The 21623-nt window shown below is 37.5% G+C and overlaps 1 protein-coding gene across 1 annotated transcript in view; it reads right to left on the bottom strand.

Moving 5' to 3' along the window:
• The window catches only part of ANAPC1 (anaphase promoting complex subunit 1), a 110893-nt gene extending 89786 nt beyond the window's left edge, over nucleotides 1-21107 (bottom strand). The window contains exons 1-12 of the mRNA XM_006876451.1: nucleotides 20895-21107; nucleotides 18824-18985; nucleotides 12722-12773; nucleotides 12429-12529; nucleotides 11732-11814; nucleotides 10468-10541; nucleotides 8454-8599; nucleotides 8027-8244; nucleotides 7282-7491; nucleotides 3903-3998; nucleotides 239-329; nucleotides 59-124 (exon numbers count right to left, since the gene is read on the bottom strand). Coding sequence (XP_006876513.1) covers nucleotides 59-124; nucleotides 239-329; nucleotides 3903-3998; nucleotides 7282-7491; nucleotides 8027-8244; nucleotides 8454-8599; nucleotides 10468-10541; nucleotides 11732-11814; nucleotides 12429-12529; nucleotides 12722-12773; nucleotides 18824-18985; nucleotides 20895-21107 — 1512 coding nt within the window. The remainder of the gene's footprint in view (nucleotides 1-58; nucleotides 125-238; nucleotides 330-3902; nucleotides 3999-7281; nucleotides 7492-8026; nucleotides 8245-8453; nucleotides 8600-10467; nucleotides 10542-11731; nucleotides 11815-12428; nucleotides 12530-12721; nucleotides 12774-18823; nucleotides 18986-20894) is intronic.
• Nucleotides 21108-21623: the final 516 nt, after the last annotated feature.

The following is a 21623-nucleotide window of genomic DNA, read 5'->3' as shown; positions in this document are numbered from 1 at the left end:
AACAACGGTGCTACTACAACATTAAACATTAACATTAAACATCACACTTACTACTTACCCGAACTACTCCTGTGTACAAAACCAGGTTTCCACTGCCTTCCAGGACCAGCATGGTATCTATTTTCTGAAAATAACAAAAAAATCACTTTTGAAGCTGGACAAAATCAAGGCTTTTCTATTATAAAACCTGATAAAGCTTAGTAATTTTTCACTTAGCAATAAATGTGCCTGCATTTACCTCCACTGGTGCTGCATCCTTTGCCTGTATGTTGGTGACAGAGCCAAAGATCAGCTGGGTTTTATCATTACTCTCTTGGAACTTCACACAACTAAATATTAAATAAAAAGTGAGCAAATTATTGATACATGCAACACTGATAAGGATCCCAAAGGCATTATATAAAGTTAAAAAAAAAATTTCAAAAAATTACATACTATATGATTCCATTTATATAATACTCTTACATGAAAAAATTAGAGATGGAGAACAAATTGCTAGTTTCCAGGATTCTGGACTAAGTGGAGGGGATTTAAGGAGTAAAGGGGGCAACATGAGGGAGATCTTCAATGGAACTTCTGTGCCTTGATTATGGTGGTTTACTGTGAGAAAATCACATAGAGCCATACACAAAAACACATACATGGGCACACATAAAACTGATAAAATATGAGTATCTGTGAATTGTGCTGATGTTAATTTTTTTGGTTTTGATCATTTACTACAACAATGTGAGATATAGCCCCTTGAAAGAAAAGAGTTCTTTTCTTTCAAGTACACAGCACCTCTCTGTATTATTTTGTAACTTCTCATATTTTATAATAACTTTAAAATAAAAAGGAGAAAAAAAATGGGTAAAAGATTTTATTAGACATTTAACCTAAAATAAATAAGTGGATAAACGGCACACATGCAAATGCTCAAGCTCCTAAGTCGTAGTTGTTGTTGATGTTAGGTGCCACAGAGCTGATTTTTGACTTATAACATCCCTTCAAGGGTTTGTGAGGCTATAAATCTTTGCTGGAGCAGAAAGTCTCATGTTTCTCCAGTGGAAAGGTCGGTGGGATTAGATCACTGACATTGTGGTGCACAACCCAGTGTTTTATCCTATGAGGCCACTCTCATCAAAGGATGCTTCTTTTAGTGGGAAAACTTCTTCTTGACTTTTTACAATAGTGTTCTCATGAATAGCTATCCCTTTGTGACTGACTTTCACTTAGCATAATGTCCTCCAAGGAGCCTTGGTGTGGCATCATACGCTTGGACACCCTGTACAGGGTCACATGAGTCAGAACTAATGCAATGGCACTTAACATCCCCCAGGTTCATACATGTTATAAGACATTTCACAGACTTATGATTTTTTCACATTGTGTAGTATTCCATTGTGTGCACACAGTTTGATATTAATTCCTCTACTGATGAGCATTTAGGTTGATTCAATCTTTTTGATAGAGTGATACTGCAATGAACATATGTGTACATATACCTATTTGTGTTGTGGCTCTTATTTCTCTAACATACGTATACACCAAGTAGAAGGACTGCTGGGTCACATGGTATTTCTGGTGTGTCATTGTAGGATAAGCACTGAACTGATAACCACAAAGTCGGTAGTTCAAACTCAACAGCTAATCGTTGGAAACTCCATACAAGGTCGCTATGAGTTGGAACCAACTCAATAGCACTTAACAATAACAATGGCATTTCTATTTTTAACTTTTTGAGCAAATAGTTGCACCATTTTACAATTCTACCAATAGTGTAAAAGACTCCTTACAGTCTTTGCACATCCTCACCAGCATTTGTTTTCTGCTTTCTTGACCCTCACTATTAATGCTGGTGTGGCGCCATAGCATAAGCACACAACCAAGAGGTCAGTTTGAATTGCAAGGTCGTTGGCTCAAACTCACCAGCAACTCCTCAGAAACCCTATACAGGGTCACTATGAGTTGGAACCAAATTGAAGGCACTTAACAACAATTAATGTTGGGGTGAGATGATCTCTCACTGCTGTTTTGATTTGCATCTCCCTCCTGTCTAATAATCATGAGTATTTAGTAAGCACATTGTAAGTGCCTAAATGTCTTTGGTGGTGGCCTGTCTTTCTGTGGAGGCTGCAGGTTTCCAGCTGTTAGAGATGAGGCCTTGTCTGCTGTTCCAGTGTCAGTCATTTGTGCCCAGTAGGGAGGCTCTCGTTTTACTGTCTTGGTGAAATCTTTATTTAATGTCTTCATTTTCAGAAGGTCCCAGTCATCTACTTTTTCTTCTGCCTATATTTTCAATTTGTAGTGTATATTTTGTGCCATGTTTTGGGGACTCTAAATTTGCCCCTATAATTTCAGTGATAACCTTTATACTTCTAGATTCCACATTTAGGTCTCTGATCCATCTTGAGTTCCATTTTACTTTTGGTATGGAGATATGGGTCCTGTTTCATTCTTCTGCAAATGGATACTCAGTTTTACCAGCAGTGTTTGTTAACCGTATCTTCCCCATTTAACCTGCTTCAGCCCTTTGTAATAGACTGACTTTCCATGGTGTTGCGTGCTATCGAGTCAGTTCTAACTCACAGCAACAGGGTTTCTAAGGAGTGGCTGGTGGGGCTGAATCACCAACCTTGTGGATAGCAGTCTAGTGCTAATCCTACAGCACCATACCAAGATTCGGCTTTCCATAGGTAGATGGATTTAGGCCTGGGTTCTCAATTCTGTACCAAGGTGAATGGGTTTACTTCTGGGTGCTCAACTGGTCTATGAGTCTATCACTGTACCAATACCAGGCTGTTCTGACTACTTCAGCTGTGCAGTAGGTTTTGATATTGGGGAAAAGTCTTCTACTCTGTTGTTCTTTTTTAGTAGTGCTCTGCTTATCTGGGGTCTCCTTCTTTTCCAGTTGATAATTAGTTTTCCATCTCTTTAAAGATTGGTATTAGAATCTGTATTGTGAGACTGTAAATCTTTATAGAAGTAGAGAGCCACATCTTTCTCCCTCACAGTTACTAATGTGTTTGAACCACCAGCCTCAGTTTAGAAGCCCAATGTTTTACCTGCTATGCCATGAGGGCTCCTCTAGAGGGCCAAGGGGGAGCTGAAAGTGCTATTTACATATAGCATTTACACTGTCCTGGGTAGTATCGTAATCTAAAGATGAATTAAAGTATATATGGGAGGAGGTGAGCAAACATTATGCCATTTTACATTAAGGGACTTGAGCACCCATCCATTTTGATATTTGGTGACCCTGAAGCCTATCCCCTGTGGAAACCAAGGGACAACTGCATACTGACACAAAGGTTTGTGTTCAGATGTTCATAGCACCATCATTCACAACAGTCAAACAAATCAAATGTCCGTCCACTTACAAATGGATAAACAAAATGTGGACTACCTGTACAATGAAATATTAAACAAATAGGAATGAAGTACTCATACTATTTTACAAAATGGTGGAGCCTCAAAAACATTATGCTAAATGAAAGATGCTAGATGCAAGAAACTGCATGTTTATACATAATACATCTGGAGAAGGCAAGTTGATACTTGTATAAGCAGAATGTAGATGAGTGGCTGTCTTGGGCTAGTAATGAGGCAGAGATTAACTGCAAATAGGCACAAGAGATCTTTTCTAGGGTGACAGAAATGCTCTAGAAGTGAACTGTAGTGAAGGCTGCACAATTCTGTAAATTTACTAAAAATCTCTGAACTGTAAGCTTAACAAATGTCAATATTATGGTGTACATATGATTTCTCAGTAAAGCTCAGTAAACAAACAACAATATACATACATATATATATATATGTATGTATAACATACATGTATGTATAACATATTATAAACATACATACATAAAAGAAAGCAGCCTACATTCTGCAAAGAATCAATGGAAAATACATTCACTTACCGTAACTGGAACTGGGACTCTACTAAAAAGCATAAGAACTTTTGCCCACATAGATCAGACGTAATGAACACTTTTGAGGCCTGTGAATTTTTCTCTCTGTAATAAATTTTTAAAGTACTTGTCAGCATTTGGCTCCAAAATCTACCACAGCAACTATTAAAAATCTTTGAAGCTATTCTGCAAGAACCCTAAAAACAACCATGAGCATAGTAATAACGTAGAAGAGACCAAAACTGAACTTCATAATGTAGGATTGCTTTCAGCTCTTTGATTCTATCACATAGCTATATCTTTTAAAACCTACAATTTATTCATTATCAACACACATTTTAACCACATGCTATCCAAGTTACCTACTGCTAAATAGTGCAAACTTGAATTCCTACCCCTCAGAGAACTCAAGGAGTCAGACTTCTTATAACATGATCTCTCCTATTTAATCTTACTCTCAGATTAGACCTCCTCCCACCCTCTTTTTTTATAAACCATACCCCTAGTACAATAAACTTTCTTTAACTACAGATTGGAGCGGAAGTCCACAACACAGTATTATACAAGGTCGCTATGAGTCAGAACTGACTTATCACAGTGATATATGAGTCAGAACTTAACATCAAATTCTCTTATAGAGTCCTAGTGTGGCACTGGTTCAAACCCATGAGCCGCTCCTTGGAAACCAAATTCAGGGTTGCTATGAGTTGAACTGATTCGAAGGCACTTAACAACAACAATGCTTTTATAGTAAATGTTTGGAAATAGGAAGATGAACTGAATCATATTCTATCAAGTACTAGCAAGTCAGACCCAACTGTTGGTGACCTTGTATAGGGTTTCTGAGGTGCAGCTGGTGGACTTGAACTGTCGACCTCATAGTTCGCAGCCCAGTGATGATCCTGCAGGGCCACACCAGGAGTCCAACTGAATCTTGTTGTTGCTGTTCAGTGCCGTCAAGTTGGTTCCGACCCATAGAGACCCTGTATAGGGTTTCCGAGGAGCAGCTGGTGAGCTTGAATCACCAACTTTGCAGTTTAAACAGCTTTGCAGTCTGGTGCATTAACCCGCAGCGCCACAACAGGACTCCAACTGAATCTTAGATTACATTAAATACTTATTGCTAAGTCCTCGTTGTTGTTGTTATGTGCCATGGAGTCGTTTCCGACTCATAGCGATCCTGTACAGGGTTTCTGAGGCTGTAAATCTTTACTGGAGCAGAAAGCCCCATCTTTCTCCTGCGGAACAGCTGGTAGTTTCAAACTGCTGACAGTGAGATTAGCAGCCCGATTCGTAACCACTATGCTACCAGAGCTTTTGGGTGTACAAATGATATTGTGGTTAGGTAAACACATTGAGGAGTCCTAGTGTGGTGCTGTGAGTTAATGCATCAGACTGCAAAGCCGTTTGAACTGCAAGGTCGGCAGTTCAAGCTCAACAGTTGCTCCTCAGAAACACTATAGAGTCACTATAGGTCGGAATCGACTTGACAGCACTTAATAACAGCATACACACTGAGGTATTTAAAGACAAAAATGTCATGAAGACATATTGTTTCATACAGTTCAGCAAAAACATTATCCTTCTTTAGCCCTGAGACTTCCTCTAGCTAGTTTTTTATTTTTTCATCTTCATTCACCGAAAACTCCTTAAAACAGCTTGTTTGGCTGTGCTCACTTCCTCAGTCCCGATTTCTCCATGCCACTTCCCTCCCCAGAGCGAGGCCTGGTCTGGCTGCAGTCACCAATGACGTCACTGCAAATGCAGTTAGCTCTCGGCCTCATCTCCTAGAGCCATACTTCTGTAGCACCTGGTCATACTGACACCTGTCTTGTGTTCCATGACCTTCCCTGCTGCTTCTCCCACTTGACCTCTCTTCCTTTGTCTCTTTCAACCCTCAAATTCTTACATTTCTAGAATTTCAGTCTCTTGCCCTCTTCTGATTCCATACCTCCGAGTTTTAACTATTTGGGGGTAACAGATCTCTCAGGAGAATATAAAGAATGTGAAAACCCCTCTTCAGGAAAAGACCTCTACACAATTATATACACACGTTCTGATTACAATTCCAGAGGGTTAGCAGCACTCCTGCAATCACATGCTCATTCATGAGCCCCTCCTCCACTCAGTGGCCCCTATGAATGTGGCCTATACATACTACTTAACTTCTAATCCATTTCTGTTGCCGTAATCACCACCTTTAAGCAGACTACGTTTATTGTTCTGTTCTTTAATCTCACAATCCTCATAAAAGGCCTTTTACAGCTCTCCTGAAAGAGAACAGGCCTAAAAGGGATCTATCCTCAGAGTGCAATTTCCCTCTCATGCTCCTCTCTCTCAGCCCTTCCCCTTCCCATGTAAGCCAAAGTGAGTGTACTTCTAATTCCCTGAGTGGTGTATCAGGCACTTACACTTCTGAATTCTGTTCTGCTGCTACCCCTTCCACTGTGCTCTCACCCACTTATCTGCCTGGCAAATATCAGTTTATCTTTCCAGAGCCCTACCAGCAGACTAGCAGTGCCTCCTGTGTCATCATCCTTCTGACAATGAACTGTCTCTCCTGAGAACAGAAACAGTGACTTATTTGTCTGTTAAAAACCCAGCCACTAGCACAGACCCCGGCATAAGGTATAATTAATCAATGAATTACTAAACAAAACATAAAAGAAGAAAGATCACATCAAGGGGAGGTACGCTTGTTTTTTCCAAAAAGTAGAGCTGACACTGAAGATAAAGGTAAAACTTACAAAAAATGTTACAAAATCCTAAGTTTCCTAGTCTACAGCAAATACTTCTCTTTCTCCTTAAACCAGAGTAAATACCTCAAATTTGAAAGAGTACTACTAAATTACAGAAGACATATAAAATGGAAAAGACGTATTTTATAATCACGGTAACTACCATTAATATCCTCTCTACTGAAACTGAATTGGCCTTACAATCTATTTTCAAGTTATTACTATAGCGGAGGCGGTAGTGTGCTGTGCAGTCGGTTCCGAATAATAGCGATCTTTTGTAGTGTTTCCAAGACTGCAAATCTTTATGGGAGCAAGTATTAATAACTGATCACACCAAACTCACTGCAAATGAGCTGATTCCAACTCATAATGAACCTGTATAGGGTTATTGATCACTGTTGTTGTTAAAAGCCATTGAGTTAGTTCCGACTCAGTGAACCTGTACCAGGTTTCCAAGTAGTGTCTGGTGGGTATGAACCACCAATCTTATGGTTAGCAGTCCAGTATATATCCTACACCAGCGCCACATCAGTACTCCTATTTGACCACAGCTAACCATTAACAACTGATCATTAAAAGAACACTTTAAGCAAAATATCGAGCTTTTTTAGCAACATTTTTCTTTGAATACCAAAATGAATACTCCAAACCTTGTATTAGTTATTGTTTCTGTCCACAAATGGTCAATACAAAGTTCAGGAACAATTGGCTCTGTTTCCGGTGTAAGAAAGGAGTCACTAGAAGTACTGTTTGGAGAATGAGAAATACTGTGTCTTTTCGGAGACTGGTTCTGACTTGAAAGGCTGAACCTCTGCACCCCTGAAAAAGAGTGCACGCCTAAAGCAGGAGAATGAGCACGGCTGAAAATGAAACAGAAGACCAGAGTCCATCACCATCAGAAGCCATGCTGAAAGAACATGCTGTCCAATATTCTATCATGCAAGAGCACTCAGGGAATAATTCCTGTGAGAAAAGCACTTTTTTAAAAAGTAGTCATATAAATGGTTCATGTTATTATATCTTACTAGCCTAAATATTTAGAAATTTCCTTCTTAGAATTCATTCTTTCAAATCTCAAACTAAGTTCTCACTCATTTTCTGTCTCAGAGAAATAAACTATTTACATTATTTTAAAAGGTCTCAAAATCTTCTTGGAACTAATATTCATCAAACTACTGCCATTTAGTTGTAGAAATCAGGCAAGGAAACATCTGCAGTTTTAAAGAAAAGTGGTCGGCCAACCTGAAAGTCTTAGTAAACAGCACAAATGGGACAATGGACACTTTCCCTAAGACTATCCAACAGCTAGCCACAGAAATTTTAAATGATTCCAAACACAAGAGAGACTGGGAAAGCAAGACGGCTTATTGTAACACTTGCACATTTCATCCCCACCTCAGAGCTGCCATGTTGGAAATTGAAGGTGAACGAGAGTGGAGGCTCGGTGAGGAGGCTGAGCGGCTCTGGCTGTGAATGGAGTAGTTCTGGAAAGGCGAGGTCACGGGAGATTCTCCTTTGGAGAGGCTTCGGAGGTGAGCTGTGAGAGAGCTGCTAGTGGCCACATTCTGCGGGGTTCCCCCCTGCTCAGAGAACTTTAAAACAACATTCTCTTCCTTAGGTCAAAATAGAAAGAGAAGGGGAAAAAAAAAATTCTAGTTACATTAAAAGGGCAATATCCTTTTGAGAAAGCAGGGCAGAAACTGGTTACTTAAGAAACAAAATGCCTTTTTCCTAAAAAGCTAGATCTATGAGTATTTTACAAATAATTCTTTCAAAACCATGTGAATGTTTCAGTATTAACTACTCTTGCCTCTATCCTTACCTCTGGTTTGACTCTCCGAAGAGCCCACACAGAATGTAAACCTTGAACAGTATCATAGGTCATTACAATGGAGGGGTCAATATTGAGGGAGACAATTTTCATTGCATGGTCTACAACATACTGCACCCGTGATGAACCAAAAAGACCTTCAAAACACAATAGATAAAATCAGATAAAGATTCTACAAGACAGTCCTTTATGAGCTGAGTTCTGGTAATTCCTACAGATAAAAGAAACCGAGCCCATTAAGACACAAAACACAATACGTTACATAACCAAACTTTGAATTTTTAGTAAACTTACTTTGGACATGAATTTCCTTAAGATACATTAAAGATGAGAGTATTACAAGTTTCAATTTCACATATATCCAGTTAAACATTCAAGATATGTGCTGACTCTTCATTAAATTCCTCAGTGAACGGGGAAATAAACAGCTGAAGGTCCATGATTCCTTCATCAACTAACTTATCTATAAATTGCAATCAACTAATCTGCCAAGTTTGACATCTCTACTGATTCTTCTGGTTAGGTTTCTATATGCTCATTTGACAGCTTCCTAAAGGCTCCTCTCTGAGTTAAAAAATTAAAAATAAAAATGATTATTTTATAAAATGACAATTTCATAAAGAAAGAAAGAAAAAAAATCACTTATAAATTCCATCATCTCAAAATATCAACTCTGAATATTTTAGGGACTTTTCTTACAGCTTTCTGTCTATACATAAAGAGATACGTTGTATGTTTATGCAAAATGATTACAACTTTTGTAAAAGTTTTGTAAAAAAAAAAAAAAAAAAAACTTTTGTAAATGTTAAACAATTCCCCAGGTCACCCCAAGTCGTTAAATATTATGCAAAGACAAGATCAATAATGGCTACATTCCATTCCATCAGAGACCCTAAAGTGTTCATTTAGGCTGTCTGCAACTTTTACCAATTTAAATAATATAGAACAAGATGACAATTTTTTTTCTTAAAAGGTCCAAAGAGCAGATATTTTAACCTTCAAGAATCACATATTTACTCTATCATAGGTATTTCTTTTTATCTATAATTCTTTAAAGAGATAAGATCAATTCTTAATTTACAAATTTTACAAACAGGCTGAAGACTGAATTTAACTGCTGCAGTTTGCCAATATAGATATAAAACACAGAACCATCACTAGTATTTCACAATATGTACTTGGGAGAATGTGCTAAAATGAAAATTGATCAAATTTAATTGTTAAGTCTTTAATATAATAATCTATCATATTTAGCAAACTTTTAATTTTAAAGAAGGGCATCTAAAACTACTTGGGGGAAATCTTAAAAATCCTGAGGCCCCCAGAATTATATTATTATAAGCAAGGAAAATAAAATATAAAAATTTACACAATAATGCCCTATGACTCTACTTTTCCTCACCCCTCCCCAGAAATAAAGAAACAGTATTAGCTCATCTAAGTATCATTCATTTACTTGTTAGTTATAACTGTCATCTATACCCTGTTGCCAAACGTATGCCACAGAGCCGATTCCAATTCACAGCAACCCTATGATAGAGAAAATTGGCTTATATCCTTTTCAAGGATACAATCTTTACAGAAGCAGTTTGTTACATCTTTCTTCCATGGAGTGGCTGGTGAGAATGAACCACTGACCTTTTGGTTAGTCAACACTTAACTACTGTGCCACCAGGGTTCCCCCTTAGCCATCTACAGGTTAATAAATCTATCACATGTTCATGACAACTGACTCAACAGTACTTTATAACAACAACATAACTAATTTACAGGGAGGGCTAGGTTTTTACTACACTTAAAGAATAGCTGTTAAAACAATATCATGCTTTTCAAAAAGCCCTTTAATATAAACTACTAAAATATAAATTAATTTCATAATTCAAAAGAATATTTATAAAATACTTGTTATTTTATGCAACAAGTAAAAATTTCATGAACTCATTTTTCAAGTTTCATCCTCAAACAGATAAAAGCTTAGTAAAAGAAATTACAAAAATATACTTACTTCCAGATTTACATACAAGTGGTGTTATTTCATCTAGTGGATGCAGCATGCTAAACAATGTGGGTAAAGGTTTTCTAGAAACAAACAAATAAATGACCAACCAGTACAAAAGTACTACAGCTGTGCAGTTTACATTTTCCCCACAAAGAAATATCTTCCTCAGATTATGCAAGCAACTTTGAAACCTATAGCATCTACGCACAACCTTTAAACTTTTTATATACTATCATTTTACAGCATCTTCTACTTCATTTCTGGAACTCTCTGCTCCTGTCATGCAGGGTAATTCTATATACACAAAAAGAGAAGGGAATCAAGATAGTCCAGGGACTATCTGGAAACAGCAGTCATCACAATGTCAAATTCATTACATCATGGGTTTAGGCAGTCACTTTTTTTTTTTTGTCTTAGCCACGGTGTTTCTATTCACCTAATAAGAAATTTCATTTCTTGTACTTGCTTACAAAGGAATGCACTTAATTTTTTTTTCAAGTAAATGAAAAGCCTCTGATAGAAGAGCAAAGAAACGTTTTCTTCTTGAACACAGAAAGAGATAAAAACCTAGTAGCAATTCCTAAAAAACTTACTGTCTACTTCTTCTACCACACAATGAGAGGTGCTGTAGAACCTGCTGTTCATTGAATTCACCATTTATCAGACACACCCCACCAATAAGCACCTATTATATACTAGGAGTTCCGGTAGGCACTGAAGGAGAATGCGCTGGACTGCAAGTCAGTTTGAACCCCAACATCAGTGGTTCAAACCCACCAACCATGCCTCAGAAACCCTATATGGCATCACCAGGGGTCAGAACCAACTTGGTGGCACGCAACAATATGTACTAAACACTGTGGTCAAGCATTACGTACGTTAGTTCATTTAATCTTCATCTACACCCTAAGAAGTAAACAATAATATTCCTGGAACAGATAAGGAAGCTAAAACTAAGAAAGTTGTAATGATTTGACCAAAATAACACAATGAAAAAATGGCAGAGTTCAAAGTAACATCTTGTTCTCTTTAGTTCATTTGTTTATTCAATTTTTCTACTCAATGGGGAAAAAGCCACAGACAATTAGGAGCAAATGCAAGATGACTAGCTCCAATGTATGTGATACTGAGACTGGAGAGCACAAATGGCATTATGTGTGCTATCAACATAGAAATGACCATCAACCTGAAATTTTAGGGTTACAATCTTACCTCAGGACCAACAAAAAAAGCCCAAGTAGTAATATTCTGCACTGAGTAAACTGAATACCTGGGAGGAACTGGAGGCACCTCATGTGAACAACTGCTTCGTTCAAACAACAGTCCATATTTGGTAGGCCAAACATTTGCAACCTATCGGGTAAAAAGAGGGGAGGGCAAAGGAGGTTGGAAAGAAAGAAGAAAAACTACCTCTGTTTTAAAAAGTTTTTAAGTAAACATACAAAATAATATTAAAAATAAAAGAAATAAACAAGCAGTTTATTAAATAAGCAGCAAGAGGAATTCAATCTGAAATTCCTACCATTAGTCAAAATCAGTATCCAAAAATGACAGTGTGATAAACTCTTCACAATAGCATCAGGCATAAAAAAAAGATGACAAGAAACAACAAAGACTAGACTTGCACATGTACATTACTTAATAAAACCAAAACAAAGTTTTACATTAATTTAAACTGACAGAAGCCTCTTAGAAAAGACCTTTTAATCTTTCCACTTAGCTCAATAAACTGAAGGTGAAGGCAGGACATCTTATGTGTTTTAACACATCATAATTCACTTCCTTAGGGCCTCTGCTTTTCATGCAAAGGATAAAAAACAATAAATCACTAAAGTTTCTAAAATGACGTTAACGTGGGTAAAAACAGCAATATCAATTACAATAACACAAATAGAAATACTTTGAAACTAATTCATTCAAGAATAGAGTATTTTCTTTAAAAAAACCATGAAAGCACTCAAGTTTACCTGAAAAGGTAAGGAAGCAATGTAGTCCTTTCCTTCTATGCTATGCATGTTAATACACGAGCTTTGCAATATGCATATGCATTTTTCCACTTCATCACTACCTGAAAAAAACAGGTACAAGATGTACGGAATTTTTTATCAAGAGTTCAATCCAAAACACACAGCCTCTTTAATGTACAATAGAAAAATTCTTAAGCTAAATCAAAACTAAGTGGCTATTTGAATGAAGAAAAACAATGAGATAAACATTTGGAATCATTTTAAGATAAATAAAATTTCAAAAAGAAACTTACTGTAGGCTTTTTCAGACTTATCCTGTGATATAATGAAGTCACACCACAATGCCTAAAAGCAAAACAAAATGCTTACTTAAGAAAATTGTATCTAAGTAACAACACATTAACTACCAATAGTATTACTAGCCACAGACTCATGGTGACCCCATGTGTGTCAGAGTTGTCAATGGCTGATTTTTGAAAGCAGACAATGAGGTCTTTCTTTCAAAGCACCTCTGAGTGGACTCAAACCTCTAATCTTTCAGCCAGAAGCCAGGAACATTTGTTTGTACCACCCAGTGATTCCAGCAATGATATCTAGATAGTAAAATGGCACCCACGCACTACAGAACCCACCTCCTCAGCGCAACATACACACCACGGGAAAGAACAGAACAAGTAAAATAAGACTACATAATGACAAACATAAAAAATCAACTACGTTTCCCATTGAATTTTATAAAAACAGAAAGGAAGAAAAAACTTGAAAACTACTAGACACTTTGCAGTAAAACTGAATTTAAATATAGTTAGTTCCCAGTAAGAAGAGAGTCCCATTCTAACATAGGAAGTCAGTTCTGATGGTAAGTCGATTTTTTTTTTTTTTACTTTGCATTATTATTACCTTTTAGTATTAATACATTTATGTATTTGATCTTTATTTGCCTTTGCGAGTTAGAAACACTATCAATAAACTTACTGATACATTTTAATGTATCTATGAGTCGGACCGACTCCACAGCACATAACAATAATAACAACAGACATACATAAAAAAGTCCACATATCATAAAATTTGACGAAGAGTTAGACGACATACGCATTTTGGCCGTGTGGTAATAACCCCATTTATGGAAGGTTCTGGATCATCTGGATTATCCCTAGGGATGGGTGGTGGTCCTACTTAGAAAATTATTGAGTGCCTGTATGATATTTTTCTTTTTTTCTTCATGGGTTTTGCAGTTCCATCTCACTGTCTTCCAAAATCTGCCTATTAACTTTAACAAAGCAATCAGAAATTAGGTCCCTGTTTTCAAGTTAATGAATAGAAAAAACTCCAGTTAATACTTTGACTCTAACATTTCTGACAACTTCTCTCCTTCCTCTTCTTCATTATTTCTTTCCTTTTCAAAATCCATTAAGTCCTGATCTGTCAAGTCCCTTTCTTTATGATCTCTGAGCTGTTCCACATAGGTGACAACATGTTCTAAATTCATTGGTCTGACCACATGGATGATTTTTCCTCCCGTCTCTTCCATCATATTATCCTGGTCAAATGCTTGGAATGTGTTCACATAACTCAGCAATTTTTTCCATATTCCCTGCATATGTTTTCCTGCGCAACATTCCATATATATTGAAGGTCATAAGGGCTATCCATAACTTGAATACATCCTAAGTCAGGGACTACCTGCAGCTCAGCCTGTATTAAACCCTAAATCACATACACAAGTTAAAGATCTGTTACTGTTAGCCTAAGACTTAACAAAAGATCTTATCATTCTTAGCTCTTCCTTAAACTCACTTCAGAAAAACATATTTAAAAGAAACATAAATTGTATCTCATTTCTTAAAGTCCCATCTTACTAGGAAAAGCCACTAAACTTCATCCAGCATGCCCAACAGTCACTCACTGGAATTACCCAATGGCATTTTAGCAAATAAAAACTCAAGAAAAAAGCTGGCATAAGAACTGTACTAAAATCTCAAATGACCAAAATTAAACTTACACCCAAATTCTTAAATCTATACTGTACTTCTAATAGCCTCTGCTTCTTTTTTGAAATTCCAAACTCTCAGTCTATAAAAAATAGAAATCTTAAGTCTTCTCTGACCCTGATATCTAACAGACTAACCCCTTTCATATCTCCTTCTGCTTTCACCTGTATCTTCTCTTTCACCTGTATCTTCTCTTTCACCTGTATCTTCTCTTTCTCCCTAATTCTTTCACCCAGAAAACAGTATCATCTCTTATCTCCCTAACAATATTTTCTCTACTCTCTACTGAACTCTACCTATTACTGTTAGAGTATTCCCTTATCAAAATATAAAACTGATGATGCTACTTTCCATATCAAAATCCTCAGTTAAAAATTCCAATTCACAAGCTCCTTCACAGTCTGGATCCTTCCTTCTCTTCGAGCACCTGTGTAGTGAGTGATTCCCTCTGTCTAGAGTGCCCTTCTCTGAGAAATCCTTCCTTCAGAATCAGTTCACCTCTGGGCTCTCAGTGCACTGCAGTCACACTGCTGTTACAGGGGTCTCAGAATTCAGCATGTTAGTTGATCTGTGTATTTGTCCAAAAGCTGTATATTATCCATTTGTAGCCCCAATACCCAGCACAATATATACAACAGAATAATACTCAACTACCTGCATAATGAACAAGAGATTAAATAGATTAAAAACTGTATGATCTACACCTGGTTACATTTCTTAAAATATAAAATTATCTTCCTCCATGTTAGCAAACAGACTAAATATTTTCCAAAATCAAAAAGACTAAAATTCCAAATGTTAGGATCCCATTTAAAAGAAACCTAAGATTAAAAAAACAATACGTCTAATTACAAATCCATGGAATCTTAATTGGACAGAGTAGGAGAAAATGACAGAAGCAAAGAACTGTATGTTATTGCTAAGTGTTATCCAGTTGATTCTGACTCTCAGCATCCCCGTACAGGGCTTCCAAGGAGTGGTTGCTGGGTTTGAACTGTCGATACTGCAGTTAGCAGGCCAGTGCTTATCTTATAATGCCATGCCAACACTCGAAAAAATTCTATTGTTGTTAAGTGATTGAGTTAGTTTTAAAAAAACACAACAAACTACATAGTTATCATCAAATCGAATTTTCACTCTAAACTCGCTCTGTGGGTCATATTGCTGCTATTATTAAAGTGTCATCAAGTCAATTCCAATACATAGTGATCCGATATAGTTTCTGAGAAGCGACTGGTGGGTCTGAACCGCCAACTTTGTAGTTAGCAATTCAGGGGGTTTTATGGGGGGAAAATTTTATCATCAAAGAGCTCTCTGGCTTCAGTGCACATAGACTAAAATGCTTTCACGTGTCCTCAAATTTTGAAGTAATAATTCAGTTTATCCTTTCCAATAATTAGTCAGAAAGAATACAATGCTCATTATAAAAATTAATGGGGTGGGAGGGAATAGCAGTGTTCACGAACAAAGAGGAACTAATTTTAATCAAAATTACCAAAACTTCTTGGCAATAGCCTAACACCTAATTCAATTATTAAAAATGCATTGTTTTCTTTCCTCTCAAACTTTCCATCTTTAAATTTTTCAGTAAGAAAAGGTGAAAGAATGAACTTTTTTTCAACCAGATTTAACAGCTGTTCATTTTGTTGCCAAATCTGTTTTATCTATAGGTATACACACTTGTGTGCTTGTAGATATTTATTTCTTTGGCTGAACTATTTGAAATTTTAACCCTAAACATTTCACTATGTAAGTTCCAAAATTACTGCATTTACATACTCAGTTAACCCTTAAACGCAGGAGCTAGAAGCCTTAACCTCCTACAGTCAAAAATCTGTGTAAAATTTATACTTGACCTTGAACACCATCGGTTTTAATGTCAAGGGTTCACTTATACTCGAATTATTTTTTTCCCTGTTACTATTGCAGTGAACCCAGGTGCTGTGATTAAAATGCCCTGGGAAGCTAATCATCTCCTCTCGTTACTGCTCAGGAGAGATGACTAGATTCACAGGACATTGTAAGTGGTTAATCACAGCACCTGGACTAACTGCAGTTGTTGTTAAGAGCCGTCAAGTCAGTCCCAACTCATAGCAAACCTGTATAGGGTGTCTGAGGAACGACTGGCGAGTTTGAACCACCAACCTTGCAGTCCAATGCTTATCCTACAGCACCACCACACCAGACTCCTAATTACAGTAACAGCAGGGGGAAAAAAACTGCATAAAAGTGGATCCTTGCAGTTCAAAGTCCTGTAGTTGAAGGATCAACTATAGTCCATTAACCCTTTCTAGTCTAGAACAGTCCTCCATCTCTTTTTATTCTTTCTACATGACTTTTACAAGCGACCAGAGTACAGACTGTCCCACATTCTGGGTTTGTCCATTTCCTGATGGTGTTTGGTTTTCTTAAAACTTTTAAATTAAGGTAAGTTTCAAATATATATGAAATAAACAAAAAATAAAGTCACACAGCATAACATTTTAATTCTAAATATTAAATGAAGTTGGCTTCAAGAATGATCAACCTGCAGCTATTCTTATTTCCCCTGTCCCTGTGACCCACTAAATCTACTTCTAAATTTGATCCACAAGCTCCTATATTTTCTTACTTACTTAGGTCTAAGTATTCAGGTTAAGTATCTCTGGAAAGAACACTTACATGATGCCATGTAGTGGTGTGGCACTGCAGGTTAATGCAAAGCCGTGTGAACTTAAAGGCCAGTGGTTCAAGCTCACCAGCTGCTCCTCAGAAACTGTATACAGGATCGCTATGGGTCAGAACCAACTTGACAGCACTTAACAACAACAACTTCATGCTGCATCATATCCAGAGGCACAAAAGATCCCTTTTCCCACTGCTGTTGTTGTTAGGAGCCAATGAGTCAGTTCCAAATTACAGCGACCCTAACAACAACAGAACCAACACGCCTGCTCTTTCGCTATATTCACAATCTTTGGTGTCTGAGCTCATTGTAGCAGCCACTATGTGAGTCCATCTCATTGAGGGTCTTCCTTGTTTTCCGGTGAGTGATCCTCTACTTTACCATGCATGATGTCCTTTTCCAGGGACTGGTCCCACTTGGTAACATATCCAAAGGAAGTTAAACAACACTTCTCTAGCCTCCGTTCCGAGACATAGTGTGGCAGTACTTCTTCCAAGACAGATCTCCTCATCCTTCTTACAGTTCATGGTATAGCCACCCTTCTTCCCTAACACCATAATTCAAAAGCATCAATACTTCTGCGGTCTTTTATATTCATTGTACAGCTTCCACATGCATATGAAGCAATGGAAAATACCATGGTTTAGTTATCAATGTGACATCTTTGCTTTTTAACACTTGAAACGTCTTTTGCACCACTATTATTGCTGCTAAAAGTTGATCATTTGGTTGAGGTAGACACCTACAGACACATCTAATAAATAGATACAACTGTTCCTTCACAATCAACAAATAATCCATGGGTATCATGGAGTCCTGGTGTTAATGCGCTGTGGGTTAATGTGCTGGACTACAAAAATGGGTTTGAACCGCAAGGTCGGTAGATCAAGCTCACCAGCTGCTCCTCGGAAACCCTACCCAGAGTGGCTATAGGTCAGAACTAACTCCTCGACACTTCATAACAACAATATCATGGTAATATCCTTTTGCCCAAGTGTTAGTATTCATTTACAATTCTTGGCTGAATCAATTACTTTGTTGTTTAGTGCCTTCAAGTTGGTTTCAGCTCTGAGTGATCCTGTATAGGGTTTCCAAGGAATGGCGGATGGGTCTGAACTACCAATCTTGCAGTTAGCAGTCCAGAGCTTATCCTATGTACTCAATGGAGATTATAAAATGGTGATTTTTCTAATTCTACCAGTCTTCTACATGTAGTAAGTGGATTTTCTTTATATAGGGGTTTTCCCTCATCATCTGAAAATGAACTGAAAAGACAGGGCAGATACTTAATTCTATCCTTTAATTACTAATTTTCAGAACAAAAAAATGTAGCAGGCAACTGCAATGGAGATTTTTTTCTTTCCCTTTCTCCGATTATCAAAAAAAAAAAAAAGGCATGATTTTTATTTAGTCACTATTTGTAATCAATTACAAACATCATAAGCGAAAATATTTTTGTGCCCTTAATATAGTGTAAATTTTTATTGGCAATAACAAATCTAATTACTCAAGAATAGACTGTTCAAATATTATGGTTAAGCTGACAAAGGACTGGGTTTAAAAAAATAATAATAATTTGCTTATTTTCTATCCTGGTCTTCACTACATGTTAAAATGTCCACCAAGCTGCTGAGATCGTTATCCCATGTGTTTTAATTATTTCTGTTGAATTCTAATACTAAAGTGTTTTTAAGTATCAAGTAGTTAATCAAATCATAAAGTTCTAATGAACTCACCTGTTGAACAGGACTGTCCACTGTAAACGCTTTATAAACAGCCAAAGCCTGGCTTTTCCTCCCTCTGCTCCAGATCACCATGTTGCCAGCCACATAGAGCTCCTCGTCATAGTCCACTTCGTCTCCAGTCTCACTGACGCCCGGCCTTAACTGCCAGCTTTCCTTAAACATCAAGACACAGAAGCTTTCTCAATAGTATACAGCAAGATGCATTCACTAAACCAAACAAGTAGAGCAGATGATCCCAGGAGCCTCAAGATGGAAGAGCATGAGTGGAGCGTGAAATCCTGCCTAGAAAAGCAGCCACAGCAGACTGTGGCACAGGTAATGGCATGGAGAGACAGAGCAGCTGCTGGCTCTAGGCCCATGGACTGTGTAAGGCTGTGTGCATGCAGACAGGAGGCTGACTTGCAGAATATGTCCTTAGGACATTTAAGGGACTATATATATTTTGTTTTATATGTATATATCAAATACTTTTGATTTGTTCATTTGTAGAATATAAGATGTAAAAGGGATGGCACAGGGAAGAAATCTGTTAACTGTCATTGCAGGTAAGGGACTATAATTATTGACATGAAACAAAGCATACGGCTAGTTGAATATAAAGCTGATGATCTTGTCTGTTAACTTTCACTCGATTCACAAAAAAAAAGTTAAAAATTAGTAAATAAATAAAACAACCATCCAGATTACAAGTCTTCTCCTTTCCTCTTTACCTATCAAATAAGACTCAATCCAATCAGACTTATAGAAGATTTGGTGTCACCAATAACTAAATGGGTATGTGTGCACACACAGGTGTGTGTCGTATCTTACAGAATTGCACAAGGAGGAATTTATTCAGTAATTCTCTATACTTTTTATATCTCAATACTGCTGATGTTGTTAAGTGCCATCGACTCACAGCAACCTGGATAATGTTTCCAAGGAGCTGCTGGTGGGTCTGAACGATCCACCTTTTAGTTAGCAGTCCAGTGCTTACCCTACACCACCACACTAGGACTGCTCTATACTATTCTCTCAAAAATGTAAATAAATCAAATTATATCTTGTCTACAGATTTAAAAATAAAATCTTTAATATGCTTGGGGGACTAAAAAGACATTAAGCCAAGAGGAAGGTGGTAAGAAAGAGGTACAGGTGAACCAGCAGATTCCTTGGCTTTCGACATACACACACCTTCCCTTGGAGATTAGTTTAGCAAAATAAATGGGAGAGAGTGCGTTTTACCCCAAAGACACACATGAAAACAAAGTACGATAGGTATGAATTCGGACACACTTCTCTCTCATTTCCCTCCTGAAAACTACTGTTCTTCCTACTTAAGTGGTATTTCTTCTTTCCTCTAAAAACATGGGTCTCTTGCATTAATGACCATTTGCAATTTCTCCCATCTAATTCCCAGCAACGTAATTTTAATCAGTACATGCTGAGTAAAGAGGGAGAGATAATAAATGGAACACAATCCATGCTGAACTTGATTAGAATCCTAAAACCACAATGAGTTATATATGTCAAAATAAACAGCCATGACACTGATATAAGAAACTCAGTATTCGAGCTTTGATAAAAATGGCCAAATTTTAACCTCTACCCTAGAAGTAAGGAGCCCTGGAGGCATAGTGGATTACAAACTGGGCTGCTAACTGATAGGTCAGCAGCTCGAATCTACCAGTCACTCCTCACAAGAAAGAGGAGGCTTTCTGCTCTCGTAAAGATTCATAGCCTCAGAAACCCTACACAGGGTTGCTGTGAGCCGGAACCAACTCTACAGCACATAAACACCACCACCCTACATACAAGTAAGGATCCCTAGGAGCATGGGAGATTATGAGCTGGGCTGCTAACCACAAGGCCAGCATTTCAAATCGCTTCTCAAGAGTGCTCCCATAAAGATTGATAGCCTCAGAAACCCTACACAGGGTCACTATGAGTCAAAGCAACTCAGTGACATAACACCACCACCCTAGAAGTAGCATTATACCCTTCTCTCAATTTTAACTGCAGGCGAGCTTTAAATTACAATTATACTAAATGACTACCAAGATGACAGGAAACTTCATGGTACCTTCTGTTTCTCATGGATTGTGACTTCCTGCAGGGATCCCACCAAGCCGGCAGCACCATCAGAGGACCATAACTCAGAGGCTGGCTGCAGCTGACGAAGCTGAAGGTTCAATGCATTAGGATGGTGCTTGCAGTGGTCTCGACCAAAAGGAACAAATTCCTGCAAATCCCTGGCTGCAATCATCGTTGCCCTTTCTTCATAGAAGTTCGACATGGGTTCCAAATATCAACATTATTTCTGTAAGGATTCAAGCACATTATAGTGAGCTTCAAGAATCAAAACCAGAGTAAAAATACCTAAAAGTTTACAGACTTAAGCGAGCATTACATAATGCTATCATGTGTGTTATAAGTAATCATAACATCAAAGGACATGCCAGATCTAACTTTAATAGGTAGACACAGTTATTGATTGGCACATTTAAGTCACAGGCTAACAGGAAAACAGACAGCTACCACTGTAGGAAGTCACCAAGTTGAGACAAGATTTTATGTCCCATAAGGTTCTATATTTCATAGGTAAAGTATTAAGTTAAGTTGTACTTTATAGCCCCATGTCTTCTCAACACAAAGTAATTTCTGGTCAGATGGTGGAATCCCCTTCAAAAAGGTATGGCATTTGGAATGACACAACAAGAAAAAACTGGACCACTGTTTTCAGTTAACCAACCCACAAAGATCTAGTCAGTTATCAAAATGCCATCAGTAGTTCTGATACCCCAATCCCACT

This window comes from Chrysochloris asiatica, unplaced genomic scaffold (assembly GCF_000296735.1).
Source record: "Chrysochloris asiatica unplaced genomic scaffold, ChrAsi1.0 scaffold00380, whole genome shotgun sequence".
Taxonomy (NCBI): Eukaryota; Metazoa; Chordata; class Mammalia; order Afrosoricida; family Chrysochloridae; genus Chrysochloris; species Chrysochloris asiatica.
The sequence above is the reverse complement of the archived record's forward strand: the minus strand, read 5'-3'. Positions and strand labels throughout refer to the sequence as shown.